Consider the following 14,692-nt stretch of genomic DNA (forward strand, 5'->3'; position numbering starts at 1 on the left):
TGAATGAAAATTTATAACTGCAATACCACATCTCCTTTAGAAGTAGTAGTAAATCTAGAGACTGAAGCAAATGTGTACACAATCAAAGGTGTTTCTCAAAGACTTTTGTAACAAGATGCATTGAAAACTGTAGCTAACATAAATCCCTTAGCTATCGTATCAGATGTTGCTTTCATGCTGGTTTTTTTAAACATTGAAATATAGCAATGCTAAGTTTACATTTGCACAATATTATCTGAAGAGCAATCAGAACAAATGATTAAACATTGAGAGTTTTTATTTTGGGGTTGTTAGGTTTGGATTGGGGGTTTTGTTTCTTTGCTTGTTTTAGAAAATCCAGTGTTTACCTAGCAGTTTCCGTGCGCAGGAGAGGACTAACTCAGATTTGAGAACCACTAACACTGTATTACTGAGCAACTGGCATAGAACAAAATATCTGTCTGACATTTGCTTATTTTGTCATAGGGGATACGTGACACCTATATTAGCTATTACCAAATAAAATTTTGTGTTGCTTTGGAAAAGCTTTATTTTATGTTATCAAGCAGAGATATCTAGACAATATAAATCAGAATAACTCAGCTGAAGCCCATGAAGCCATGCCGTCCGAATATTTGGCTTGCAGTCTGCAAAGGTCCAGCTCTGTTTTCTTTTCTCTCGTGGGAAGGGTACTCCCTGGCTGTCTCTCTCACACTCACCCACACCCACTCACACACACCCTTTTCTAAGTTTGCCATGTCTCCTCCTGCTATTGTCTTGTGCAGTGGCAGCTTTTGTTCACATTATTTTCTATTGCTCATGTATGTACAAAATGGTTTATTGAGCCCGCAAAGCACTGGAATGGCTCCCTCATCATTTGCAGTTACACATTTCCAGACGATGCACTGAGTGGCCAGGGGTCATGCACAGCCAGTGGCATTATTTAAATTCCCTTCCTCCACAAGATTATGCCATGGCAACAAAACTGGGTTCTGCTGACTGGAGGTGGGAAAAACGGAAGCTCTAGGATTAAGTCAATTTGTGTTAGAATAACTTAATTAGCAGCAAGCTGTACACATACCACAGCTAGTAGATAGTAGGAGTTAGGCAGCAGTGGGAAAAGGAGGGCAAGGACAATCCTGCATTGTCTGTGGTTAGAGAGCCCTCCCCTAAATTTGACATCTCTTTTCCTCTCTGCTGACATTAACAGCAACTACGTTTCACCTACACCACGAGAAAATTATATGTAATTTGCCTGATACTAACCCTTTTTTCAAATGATCCTGTAACTTAGCATATGAGTTTTCTTTGAATTGTTCCTTGAACACCAAAAAGTAAATGCTCTGAAAGCTGTTTTATTGAGAGTGGAACTAAATAACTCAAGATTTACTCTGAGTACCACCACTGTATTTTTTAATTGTCTTGTTTAGAAAGAAAAAATCATAACTACTGGAAAGCAAGACTGATGATTAAAATCAAGAGCTGTGCTGGAAGAAGGTTTTTAGAGCTCCAGCCGCACCTAATTTGCAATTCAAGGGATTTTGCTCCCACTTTTATATAGTAGGAGTGACAGCAACAAAGAGTGATATACATAAAAAGGGAACTGTGCAGTAATCTATGAAGCTGATATCATGTTAATAGGTAATTTTAGTCTAGCACCAACCCTGACCACTGCTCTACCAGTAAAGTCAGGCAAATAATAAGCTGAAGCATTAAGCCAATCTTGGAAGTAAGTGACAGTTCTGGTTTTACAGAGTCTGGAGAAGAAAACCCACAACTCCTCAGTTTGGCATCTTACAACGCAAACAGCCTCAAGCGCCATAGCAGACAGTAGATTTTTAAAAGCCAGTTCCGTGCAACAATGCTGCCTCTTTTCTCCACGTGAAAGAAGTGTTGCTTATTCCTCTTATAGCAGTATTTTGTGTTTGCTTTATTTAAGAGACTAGCACTGTTTCCCCAAAACCCAATAAAAGAAGCTAACCTTGAGAGCAGGGATTTCTAAAATGGAAACAGTCTGTATCCTACTTTCAGCGGACCCCTCCAATGCTGTGGATCATGCTCCAGCTGCACAGCTTCCTGCATTTTGAAAAAAGCCAATGTTATTTCAAGGAAAAATGAGATGCTCGGTCCCAATTTGATGTGGCAGTTACTAACAGCATTGTCAGTTGGTGGGTTTCTTCAAATTCTAGGTTCCATACAGAGGTGTCCTTGTTCTCAGCTTGCACAGAGGAGAATGTTTTAAAATATCTCTTTACCTGAGTAGCTGAGTCTATTTCCTCTTTCCAAGGTGAGATTGGCAGCTAACTGTAGAGAGGGACAGGTTCTCAGGAAAACAGGAAAGTAAATGCAAGAAAGAAATGTGAACTTTTTTCAGAAGAGTATTTTACAGTTTAGTTTGGCCACCAGTGTGTGAAGAGAAGAATGATTTCTGGGAATAGTTTTGTGGCTGTCAGCCTTTTGCCTACCATATTGTCAATCAAATTATCACAGCTGAGGTTAGACATGTAATTTAAATTAAAAAAAAAAAATAGAAGCATTAACCTCTTTTTAACCCTGAGTGGCTAAATGTGGCACAGTGACTGCAAGCCCATGAATCTGGCAAAGACTGGCTATGAGCTATTGCGACTGATTTCAGGATACACAAAAACATCTGCATGCTAGATTATGGCATCTGCTGTAGGACCTATAGAGCAGAAATTATATGAGGCTCATCTCCATTCCAAAATCTCGTTTGTTCAAATAATTGCTTTTGGGAAAGAATCTTGCTTTGAAGTTTTGTAGCATTTTTCTTTTTTCCTTAATGAGGAGGAAAACTGTTTATATATGAAAGTGATTTTCTGGGAGAAGTAGGCGATGCTGCCAGTAATGTTCCCTGGTAAGACCTGTGATCTTTTTTTGAATGGATTATGGATTGTCTTGTGATAGATAGCTCTCTTCATAGAAAATGAACTGACTACTCCATTTGACTTTGCATTAATTTGCTTTTGTTTCCAGGGACCATATTTATACTGTTGATATGGACACATCACATACAGAAGAAATTTATTTTAGCAAAGTAAGTAGCTTTCATCATCATCCAGAAAACAAGGACACTAGAACAAGCTTCAAATAAATAGGAAGATGACATTGTTTCAAACAACTTGCCAGCGCTGCTGTAAAAACTGTAATAAGCAAGTAAGATGGTATTGCTAATCATATTTGGGGAAAGCTAGAATAGCAATCATGTCCTCTGTGAATTTCTGATAAGTGATTTAGCTGGGCTGATAAGCAATCTATACTAAAATACAGTGAGGTCCCTGATGGAACATCTGGCAAACATCTATTAATTTATATTCAGCAGTTTTCTATAACAGCTATACTATCCCAATTAAGTATACTGAAACTTTCATCAAAAAAGCAAGTGCTATTTACATATTTTCATGCACACAAATTTTATTCACTCATGCAAGTACTCTCTAAATAAAATCTTACTATAACTTCACTTTGCAGATGTATTCACATTATCTCCATGGGAAGTTACATTCAAACTAAGAAGAGCTTTGTCTGCATTACTATATTGTATATTAACATAAACATACTAGAAATAATCTCCCTGCAGCTCCTTTGTATTGCATTCATATTGTGTAATACGTGCCAAACAGAGCCTTGGTCCAGCAGAGGATCATGAATTTGGGCATTGGATGAATTCCACTGTAGGAGGGGAGAGTGTTTCATTATAACTATGAACGATGCTGAAGACGAGCTTATGCCCAATTACTCATCAAAAAGCAAGGGCACAGACTTGTAATGGAAATAATCATTCATTCATCTTGGAGACTTTCATGAATGCACAGTGCCTCAGTTTACTTGTGGGAAACACTGTCAGGACTATCATGACAATAGTGGGCAACAGTGTCTAAGGTGCTACTATCTTAGGCCATATGTTTTTAAATAAAGTTTTATTATAGTTAATCAGCCTACCGCATTTGACTAATCCTGAAACTCACCACAAAAATATTCAGCCTGGGATTTATCTGTAAATGTTTTGGAGGAAGAGTATTAGCAGATAAAGTCAGCAGTGTCTTGATAGGTGGAGGGCTCTCTGGTCCTGTTAGCTGAATTGAAGTGATAAGAATTACCTGAATCTGATTTCTTTGCTAATCTAAAATGTCATCTTCCCAAATACATATTTCATTTAGAATCTCAGGGTTTATAGTCCATAAATGTTTGTTCTAATTTGCAGAACAATATCAAATTAAGAGAGAATCTAGTGCTTTTAAGAAAAGTGCACATATTTTTGAAAGTTGGCCTATTGCTGAATTCTATTGGTTTAGGCTTTACAAAAAAAAAAGGGGGGGGGGGGGTAGGTTTCTAGTCTAATGAATAGATGGCAACACAAAATTAAGTGAATGCTCCACATCACTGATCTTTCATTGTTGTGGTGAATTAGTCATGGGGAAGGGTGCAGAAAGCTTTCAATAAATATATGTTCAACAGCTAGCCCTAAGGGACTTCTACTTCTGAAATCAAGTGCAACAACCTCTGGGCTCTAATTGATTTCTTTCTTGATCCTTGCAGAAATTGACATGGAAATCTAGACAAGCTGATGTAGACACATGCAGAATGAAGGGAAAACATAAGGTAGGCAATTTTCATTTCTTCTGCATCTGCCACTTTAGTTTAGTTGCTTCACTATTATCTCAGGCTGCTGTCTGTGATGTGGAATGGATCATGCCATTCACTTCTTGCCAGTAATTGCTTTTTCCATCAACTTACTGAAGGCTTTAATTTGCAAAAATAGTTTACTTTTAATGTGATAAAACATTACAACGGGAGCCACAGCAATATCCTGAAACACTTAAAGCACTGAGGATTTTGGACATAATGCTTAGTGTACTGATTTTGCTTACCATTGCCTCAAAAGCTAAGTGCTTCTGTCCATCCTCCAGCAGGAATTTACTGAGAAGTTTGTGTAAAGCATCAGAAAGCATGAATGTGTACAGTTGTAGAAGGACTGTTTCTCACACCAGTTTTACCCTACTGTAACTTAGGACTAACACAAGTGGTATCAGAATTAGATGCAGACTCTTTGATTCTTTACACCTCCTTCCCCTTCTAGTTACAGCTGCTTTATGTCAATTCATTGCGTTGGTGATGCTACTGTCTTACAGCCACATAGATGAGAAGATAAGTTTTTCACTCTTGAGGAAAGCAATGCCTTTCAAACAAAATTCACCTATGTGAACAATAGCAAAATCTGAGCTATAATATGAATATCATATCTTCAGTTCTTTGTACCCATTTTTAAACCACTAGAATATAAAACAGTTGCATATTGCTCATTGTCGGTTAAACATAGTTGAAATAAAGCCCAGAATATCACAGTGGCTACCAGCCAATTTCATTTTAGACCTGACAATGAGATATCATGGCATAAAAATAAAACCAGACACCCAAAATCCAGTAGTTGAAACACTTTTTATTATTTTTCTTCAGGATGAATGTCATAATTTTATTAAGGTTCTCCTAAAAAGAAATGAGGATACACTGTTTATCTGTGGAACAAATGCATTCAACCCTTCTTGCAGGAATTACAAGGTATGTGATCTGTTTGTGGGATTTCATTTATGCCTTGTCTTTCTGTTGGATTTATTATGACTGTGCTGGCAACAGCATGAGGTTGTCATTCAACAGTGCATCATTCAACTCTGTAGCATTTATTCTGACTTGTTTCAGTGCTACAGAGCTCAATGTTGATTGGATTTCTGAGAATTGCCTGGATTGATTACCTACTTCTTTGCAACTCCTGCACATCAAGAGTTTATCGCCACTTTGCATTGCCCTCCATAGATGCAGAGTCCTTCAGATTCCTGCTTGGAGATGCGGTCACTCCTCAGAAAGTTCCTCAGCTTGTCACTGACACCCACTTCAAGCCATAGATTGATGCTGATACCTCTGGGGTAGCATGTTTTAAATATCGGTATTGTAGTGCTCTCAATTCCAAAGCCAGATCTCAAGACACCTGGGGGCTTAACACAGCAAAACCTGAGTAGATTAGTGTTGGAGACCCAGCAGCCATGGAAGCTGTTGAGATCCTATGGCATTGTGTGCTGTAAAAGTGATTGACAGCAGATGTCCACAGGGAAAATACAGCAGGAGGGTGATGTATTCCTCACTAACTAGGGATCTACAAAGCCAAAACATTATCTAGAGCAGTATAGAAAACTGTGCTGGTCCATGGATACTCGACATGCGTTCCCTGACCCCAATTCTTTCTCTGACATAGTGTGTCTCTGTTATCTGTATTTTAACAGGGCCCATTTATTCAAATATTTCCCATTTTCTCAGGCTTGCACCAGTATAATCTGATATAACCCCCAACAGCTGATGTCTCTGGAGTTGCTTTGAAATGAATTTACTTAGGCCCTTGATAACCAGACTCTGCTTTTCCAGGCACTGTTTTGTCCCACAGGTCATTTCTCATCCTTCTTCAGGAAAAAGAAAATTCAGCTTTGTTAATGCTTCTTCTGATAAAGTCATGGCACAATTCTCATTCATTTCATCATGTTCAGAGTTATTGTGAAAAACAGAGTAAAGATATTACCATCCAGGAAAACGACTTCCTTAGTGGTATTTGCTGTGACTGCTGCTATTCCTTGCTCTTCCTGCAATGCTACCTTACCTTGTTTAGCCACTGTGATGGCTATAGTCTAGGAAACACAGGAGAGAAGTTCAGGGTAGTCTTTTATTTCAATCTGTGGAGGAAGAATCAAATTTGATAAAAGTACAAGCCTGTGTCATGGTACCTGTGTGGTACAGGTAGCTGCTCTGTTAAAAGATGTTTCTTCTCTTCTTCCTTTCCCTGCATCCTGCGCCTAGCATGCAATGAAGCTTCTCAGTCTCAGTGCTGTATTTAGTCTTTCAGCACAGTTTGTCATTTTTTAGCTCTCAATGCCATTAATGCAGCTGACAAATCACAACCAGTCCCCTTGTTAGAAAGCCGTCTTTTAATACAAATACAGATTTCCTTGGCATCCTGGTGTGAGGGATATAAATGTCCCTCCTTACCCTTACTGCAGTTGTTTCATCCCCTGTGATGAATGGCCTCTGCAGACTGCCTCACCTGTTGCTGAGCTGCGGGGGCTGGATAGTGATACCTTTGGGAGTCAGCAGGTCTCTCCAACACCTGCCCTGCTTTTCCTCCATGTATTTCTGCATTATATAAAGAGAGCCTTAAAGATGTGCCAAACAGAAAACAGAGCTGTGCCTCTGCCCTGCCAATGGAAGTGTGGATGAGCCTGGGGTGTGGGGCTCAGTGCAGAGAAAGTTGCTCAGAACTGTAACTCATTTCCTCTCACTCTCACGTGAAATTCTCTTCAGCCCTTGAGTAAACACAACTAATTCCCTTCAGAGTGGATTTTGACAGGAAGTATGCATGACAGAAAACAAATGATGACAAATCATCCGCTGGAGGACTTGGGTGCTAAAAGTTGATTGGAGTTGACTTACGAGCTAAAAGTTGATTGGAGTAGCTGATGGTGCTGGGTGGGTTATTCTTCATGCTCTGTACTCTATATGATTTGTACAGTATGAGCTGCTCAAGTTACTTGAGTATGCTAGAAAGATTCTTATTCCCAAAATAGGATCGCATAAGAATCTTAAAGAATTAAGAGCTGTACCTTTCCCCCATAGCTCACTAAACTCTCTTGAACTCAGCATAAAGTTGATCTGTATATTTGTGTCATTGTCAGTGCCTGGGGTGAATTTATTTTCCAGGAGTTATACTTAAACCTCAGAGTTTACAATTCCTGTACAGATTAATTCTTGCCTGATGGTGAGAGGATTTCTTCTCTGTGACACAGACTCAACTGATACAGTAAGACTTGGAGAGCATCCTTCTGAGTATGCAAATGAAGGAAGAGAGCACCACTGTTGAGACTAGAGCAGAAGGATCTCCGGACTTTTGGGAGAAAAATGCACACACAGAGAATTGTCCTAGTGTTGTTTCTTCTGACTGCTGTGGCTTGCAGTCTTTTCTGTGTATAAGAGCGCTTCTGTTGGATCACGGTTGAGGATAAATTTTGAATCCTTGCCAGAACCACAGACCTCATAGCCTGCTACAGTTCAACAGGAAGCTTGTGTACAGATAAAATATAGACTGAAGACTTTTGTAAAATGTGTTGGAGTAAGAGTGATTAGCTCCAAAAGAATGCCTGACTTATTGGACACACTTTCTTCAGATAGATTTTATTTAACACTGTGATTTTTGTCAGGTTTTTAATTCATAGTCAGGAGCACAGTTAGAGAAAAGACCTTCCTCCCTGCCCAGAAAAGAAGAAACACTGTCATAAACCTCATTCTGGGTTAGAAGTTTTGTTTCTCTATCTGAGGAGCTCCCTTTCATTTTTCAGATGGATACCCTGGAGTTCCTGGGAGATGAATTCAGTGGAATGGCCAGGTGCCCCTATGATGCAAAGCATGCCAACGTTGCGTTGTTCGCAGGTAAAGTGACAGAGATAAACTTTGCTTTCTGTCCTGCAGCCTGGGTTTGCCATAGCACTGTGTCTTTTGAGCCCAGAATGCCAAAATCTAAAAGGTGGCAAAGGGAGTGAATAATGACTAAAAATAGGGGGTTTAAGGAAATCACTAGAACAGAAGCCTTCCTTTCTCTGGGATTAGCTTCACTATCATAAATATTGCCTGAAGCCTCAGTTTCCTGGTTCAATATTTCAGTATTTCCTCGATTCATGATAATATGGTGCCAGACCAGTGTGAGGCACCATTTCTGGCTGCATCCAGCTTCTGTGAAAGTCAAGAAAAGTGAAAACTTGTGTGAACTTTAATCAGGAGCGGGCAGGATATGCTCTTTAAGAACTTTAAGCTTAACTTAACCTTCTTAGTAAAAGGAAGTTAGGCAACGTGCTGTGATGTGCCCTTTTCTAGATCTAGAAGGAATGGGAATGGTAGTTTTATTTTAAAGCAGAAAACATTTCAATATGCTGTTACCAGCTGTTGCAGACAAAGGAGAGGAGTGTGTTGGTTAATAATGATTTATGCTGCATGTAGCAGAATACAGTTAATTCTGATTTCTACTGCAGTAGTTTAAAAAAGTGAGTGCTTATTAATGGGGTTAATTTGGGCTGTTAATTGTGTGCATTTTTGTACCTTTCTTCATGACTTCCTGATTAAATTATTTCATTATTGAATCTCTCTTAGTGTGAACCCTGATGATCTTTTCTCAGATTTGGCTGTAAAAGGTGGTAAAGATAATACAGAAGTCACCCATGATACTGTCAGCATTCTTCAGCAGGTGTGATGCTAGGAAGCAGAGCCTGGGTGCTCATGTGAAAATACTTTAGCTATTCCTCTGAAGATTTGAGACCGTGCAAGTAGTTTAGCCACTCTCAACTGAGGCTGAGGCTGAAGGGCTGTATTAAGCACTACTGTATTTGAGGTAGCATCATCTGTCTCACAAAGGAGAGATTTTATGGCAGGTTGCAATTTATTTTTTTTTACTCCTTATAGTGTAAATAAATGGGTCCTTTTATTTCAAAGATAATAGTGATGATGGTGGTAGTATGCAATTTCTTAATTACAGTCAAAAGAACGTAAAGTAGAAATTCATAAACCATGGAAAGAGAGAGACACCTTCAGAGAGAGATTTATCCTGTGTCTCAGATTGTCTATCCTTAGGGCAGTCTGAATGACCTTTCAGAAGGGCCTTTCACACTATACTGGCCAAGAAAGTGTTTATTACCAACTTAATGTAAACATTTACCTTGCATGCAGCTGAGGTTTGGTAAGATGACTTCCATTCTGTCACTGAAGAATTCCTCGCATTATTTGACAATAAAAAGTATATTTATAGAAATGATCATACCCTTTCATGATGATTCCGAATAAATTTGATACTGTTCAAATAAATTCTTGTAGATTATACCCTGTAAATCTGCTAGCTTTAGAAAATCACTGTTTGATATGCCATACATATTGATACCCACGATAACTTTTCAGAGTGCAGTGAAAAGCAGTTTCAGAGCAGTTTAGGGCAGTAATCCAGCTCATCTGAGTCTGTTGGGTGCACTTACATGAATATCGCTCTTCTTGCAGCCTGTAGCTATTACAGCTGATATGTGCGAATTGTAATTGGTCACATGGTCTTCAGGAACTTGACAGGAAAGAAAATGAATGTGTGATTGTATTAAAATGAGTTCAGACATCCATATCTAAACAATTCAGCTTTTTATTCTATTTTAAAATTGTTTTTAGTATCTGCTTCTTTTTTGTAATTATTTTTTTCTGGTTTTGCTAAGAAGAAAAGTTCATTTTCAAATAGCCAAATAATGATGGGAATAGTGGGGCTCAGAACAAAGAGTACAGTCCTGCTAATAAAAAATGGTCTGATTTTTAAATCTTGAACTGAAATTAAATGTTGTCTGTAAGTGCAATGAGGAGAATTTGACCAATAGAAGCCTCTCTGCTTTGTCCTGTGTATGTCCTCAGTGCTGGTGCCTTCAAGGCCCAACACCCAACATAATCTCTGTCAAAGGAGACGTAAACCATTATGAAACAGATTACACAACAGTCATCTTTTAAAAATGTTGTTGGAGCTCATGCTTTTACTTGCTGATAGTTTTGCATTTTTTGGTTGTCCTTGTGTGCCATTTTGTAGACCCTTGCTTATCACTTGTCCTTCAGTTCTTTAAGAGAGAGGAATCCATAATTCATGCAGGAAATGCCTAAAACACATTACAGAAAAGAAACATAGATAGGCAATCCTCCTCCATCTCTTTCCATCCCTGTTTTGCCTGGGCTCCCTGCACACTATTTAATTTTTTGCTAGTGATCTTTGGCAGAGGAAAAGTGCTCTCAAAGGGAGAAATTTGCATAAGTGTCAATTAGCTGACAGTCCTTAAGACCTGTATGGTTTGCCCTCACAGTTAAAACGAACCATTCTGTGTGGCTTCCCCCTATTTATTTTGCTCACATACGTAGGCAGAATTTATGAGCATTGAGCCAGAGGCATGTGCAGGGAAACTGGATAGGGTAGTTCAGTATGAATTACCTAAACTGGAGAAGAATTACTCTATATGGTTTCTTCTCCCATGGCAACCCTCTGAAATGACCATTTTTAAAACTGGTGACTTGTTTTTTCAGTGCTCCGTCTCATTTAGCTAGCGGTATTTTTCTCCTTCAGTGTTCCTAAGGAGATTGTGATGACTTCGTTTGCCCCGTCTCATGTGACTGATGAGAGAAAGCAATTATATTATTTCTAATGCTCCTCCCCTCTTGTTTCTTCTTTCCTTCCTCTCCAGAGGGAAAGCTGTATTCTGCCACAGTGACCGACTTCCTTGCAATAGATGCAGTTATATACCGGAGCCTTGGAGACAGCCCAACTCTGCGGACAGTTAAACATGACTCCAAGTGGTTGAAAGGTAGATAAACAAGCAAAACGAAAAAAGCATCTCTGATGAGAGTCTTGGATTCCTGACAGACCTCTCTGTCATTTCATTTCACCAACGTGTTCTGGCAGAGAGAAGGAACTAAATTACATCTCTTAGACTGATCTGTTTATGTCTTTCCCTCTTCTGACCCCAAGTTATGGGACCTGACAGAAACTGATCACAGTAGATCAGAATATATATTCCAGCGAGCTTTCTAAGCTGAAACCCATCAGTTCACAGCTGTTGAATGTAAAGGTTGGAACTTGCAGGGCTTGGTGTGCTTGGTCTGTGTTTGAAAATATTCCTGCCCCAGGACTGTTAGGTAATAGTCAAGGCTTCATGAAGTATAGAGGGTCTGTCCTGTAACATTAAGATTCATCAATGAAAATAAAATTATGGGAGTATTACACAAAGCCTTTCTTTTATGATTCTTAGGGACTGTACAGCTGCCATTGAATTAGGCAATTTCTGTGCTCTAAATACCCTCATTGTTAAGAACGGTGCTGTTTAGCTTCATGTAGGCGTTATGAATAGTTAGCATTTGGAGTGATTTTAACAGTGAGCAAAGCCATAGTTTGAAGTCTTTTTCTGCATACGGAAATGTTTTGCCAGGTGTCGACTTTAGCTGTCCCACTTTGCTTGCTGCTACAGACATGTGTGGGCAGAAACAGTTACATGGTTTGTTATTCCCTCCACACATAGCCTGCATGTCATAAAGAGCACTGCTTGGACCCTTCGGTCATACTGTTGTATATTGACTCTTTACCTTTCATCATACTCCACTCAGGGTAGATGTATTAGTGGCAAACACTTAACTACCTTGCACTGATGCTGCACAGACTTGTCCCCAGCTGCCCTGTCCCCAGACAGTGATTCTTCTGCAGTGGTGGTGTTGCTAGTTCTGAAAACTGAGCAAGTTTGTCTAATGCAGGCATTTCACCTTTGGATGTTTAGTGTGAATGTATTTGGCTTCTCTTCGCATACTATGTGCTGTACGTGGTGCCTGAATAGGATGTTCTGGTTTTTTTTTCTAGAACCGTACTTTGTCCAGGCAGTGGACTATGGCAGTTACATTTACTTCTTCTTCCGGGAAATAGCAGTGGAGTACAACAGCATGGGAAAGGTAAGGGCAAAAACATTGCCTTGAATGACTTTGTCAGATTCAGGAGGAGGAAAACATATGCTGTTCTCGGGCCAATGCTGTTAGGAGTGACCTTGAAATAAGAACCATAAATCATGATGACAAGGTCATCATTTTGAGAAGATTCCTATTGCTTAAGCCAAAAGGTTGGCTGAAGTGAAACATTGCACTGTCTTGAAAGGAAACAGTGTTTCCTTTTGGTTTCTTATGGTGGAGGTGTATGCTGCAATCTCTTTTTTCAAACCATAAAAAGCACAAGGCAAATATAGTTAGTTCAGCACAGTAGGTAATTGTTAAAAATGGATTCCAAAGCAGGGAGATATTTTTCTTTAAGAAATCTTAATTGCAGTGCTGAGTAAACAGGGGCAGGAATTTCATGCTCTGCAGTTCTGCAAAGAATAATTAAATACTTTCTGCATTTTTGCTAATTTCACAATAGCTTTCTGACTAAGCAGTCAGAAAAGCTGACCAAGGTCACAAAGGTGGAGGGCAGGAATAAATGCACAGCAAGATTTGCATACTTTTAAGTGCTGAAAACACAGGAGTCAGAGCAGGCAGCGTGGGTTGCAGGGATTGTGAATATAAAATGTGCTTTTGTTTGGGGAAATAGAGAGCTAAGCAGTCTGTATGGAAATGAGTTTTATATGGGTTGAGAACAGATCTCCTGAAGGATTTATGGCTGTATAGTAAATGCCACAGTCTTATCTTTTATAGCACACTGTTCCAAAGCTGAATTTTTCTGTTTCTTATTTGTCACAGATTATGGAAACATGGGATTAAATTAAGCACCTTGCTGTGTTATTCCAAATGTTTTAAAAGCAGAATTTCAGCAAAGTCTTTTAGTTCAAACAAACATTTCATTTTCTCCATTATTTTTGCTCTACTCCTTCCAGGTAGTTTTCCCAAGGGTGGCTCAGGTTTGCAAAAATGACATGGGAGGATCTCAGAGAGTGCTGGAAAAACAGTGGACTTCCTTTCTCAAGGCTCGTTTGAACTGCTCAGTTCCTGGCGATTCACACTTCTACTTTAACATACTGCAGGCAGTTACAGATGTTATCCATTTCAATGGCCGGGATGTTGTTTTAGCAACCTTCTCCACTCCATATAATAGGTAATAGGTTCAATAACCTTTTACCTTCTGTTTCCTTTACGTTTTGCTTTTCACTGCAGTTTCTTTTTACTATATGAAGGTACAAGAAGTGATTGCTTACACAGTGTAATTATTATGTACAATGTGTTTAGTTTGTGTTTCATTTTAAGATACCCTGGTATTGCTTACTGCGTTTTATATCTGATAATTTAGAGCAGCTTTCAGCCATTTACTATCTGGACACATTCCTTGGACATACTTTTCTTTACATGGGCATAATTCAGACCAGCCACCAAGAAGTTTTGCAGCATGTAACTTGCAGAATGTTATTCCAAAGAGGAGATACTACTTTTTTTCTCACGGTGAAAGGACTGGGTCTGTCCTGTTTACATCTAAACCCCCAAGAACCACATTAGTACTCCTTCCTGTTATTTCGTGCATCCCTACTGACTCTTGCATTTTCTCCTGGGAGAGCCAGATGTTTTGCTGGCTGGGGAGGAGGGTCCCCAGAACACCTGTATTTCATTGTCCATGTGTTTTTCCAAAAGCATGGGTTCATCTGCACAGAATTTACATTATAACTTCTGTTTCTCCAGAAGTTATTAGAAGAGTAACTGTATGTAATTATTGAGGTCTCACCGAGAAGTTAAAAAAATAGTAACATTCTAATTAAAAATATATTGCTGTTTCACAGAGTAATGTTTGAGCTGAAAGGGGAACTTGATTGCTGAAATTCATCTGATTTTGCTGTACACTCATCACCTCTTGTCAAAGCCTGACCTCAGTGAGGTCATGCACAGAACTGACTTCAAATGACAGTAAACCCGGGGCTGGAAAGTATAATCACTGGTTTTGACATCAAAACAATAGGAACTGCAATGGAATAATTATGTCAACAGTAGGAAATACAAGCTTAAATTAAGATGATCTCTTTTTACACTAATTGGCTTAATAAAAATAAGTGAACAAACAGAGATTCAGCATCAGAAAATAGGTTGTATTTTGAGATTACCTCAAAATTAAGATTGTTCTCCTGCTCTGCTAGTATCTCCTGTGGTG

At 39.1% G+C, this 14,692-nt stretch overlaps 1 protein-coding gene across 5 annotated transcripts in view; it reads left to right on the plus strand.

The window, feature by feature from the left end:
* SEMA6A (semaphorin 6A) overlaps window positions 1-14,692 on the plus strand; it is a 115,412-nt gene that overhangs the window by 55,966 nt on the left and 44,754 nt on the right. For 4 of the 5 annotated variants that reach the window (XM_074812453.1, XM_074812454.1, XM_074812455.1 and 1 more), the window contains exons 4-10: window positions 2,974-3,034; window positions 4,537-4,599; window positions 5,455-5,556; window positions 8,370-8,460; window positions 11,274-11,393; window positions 12,437-12,525; window positions 13,437-13,654. In XM_074812453.1, the coding sequence (XP_074668554.1) occupies window positions 2,974-3,034; window positions 4,537-4,599; window positions 5,455-5,556; window positions 8,370-8,460; window positions 11,274-11,393; window positions 12,437-12,525; window positions 13,437-13,654 (744 nt within the window). Of the gene's footprint in view, window positions 1-2,973; window positions 3,035-3,061; window positions 3,154-4,536; window positions 4,600-5,454; window positions 5,557-8,369; window positions 8,461-11,273; window positions 11,394-12,436; window positions 12,526-13,436; window positions 13,655-14,692 lie in introns of those variants that run through there. The other variant, XM_074812456.1, reaches the window with a different exon arrangement.

This window comes from Strix aluco, chromosome Z, assembly GCF_031877795.1.
Source record: "Strix aluco isolate bStrAlu1 chromosome Z, bStrAlu1.hap1, whole genome shotgun sequence".
In the NCBI taxonomy this organism is placed as follows: domain Eukaryota; kingdom Metazoa; phylum Chordata; class Aves; order Strigiformes; family Strigidae; genus Strix; species Strix aluco.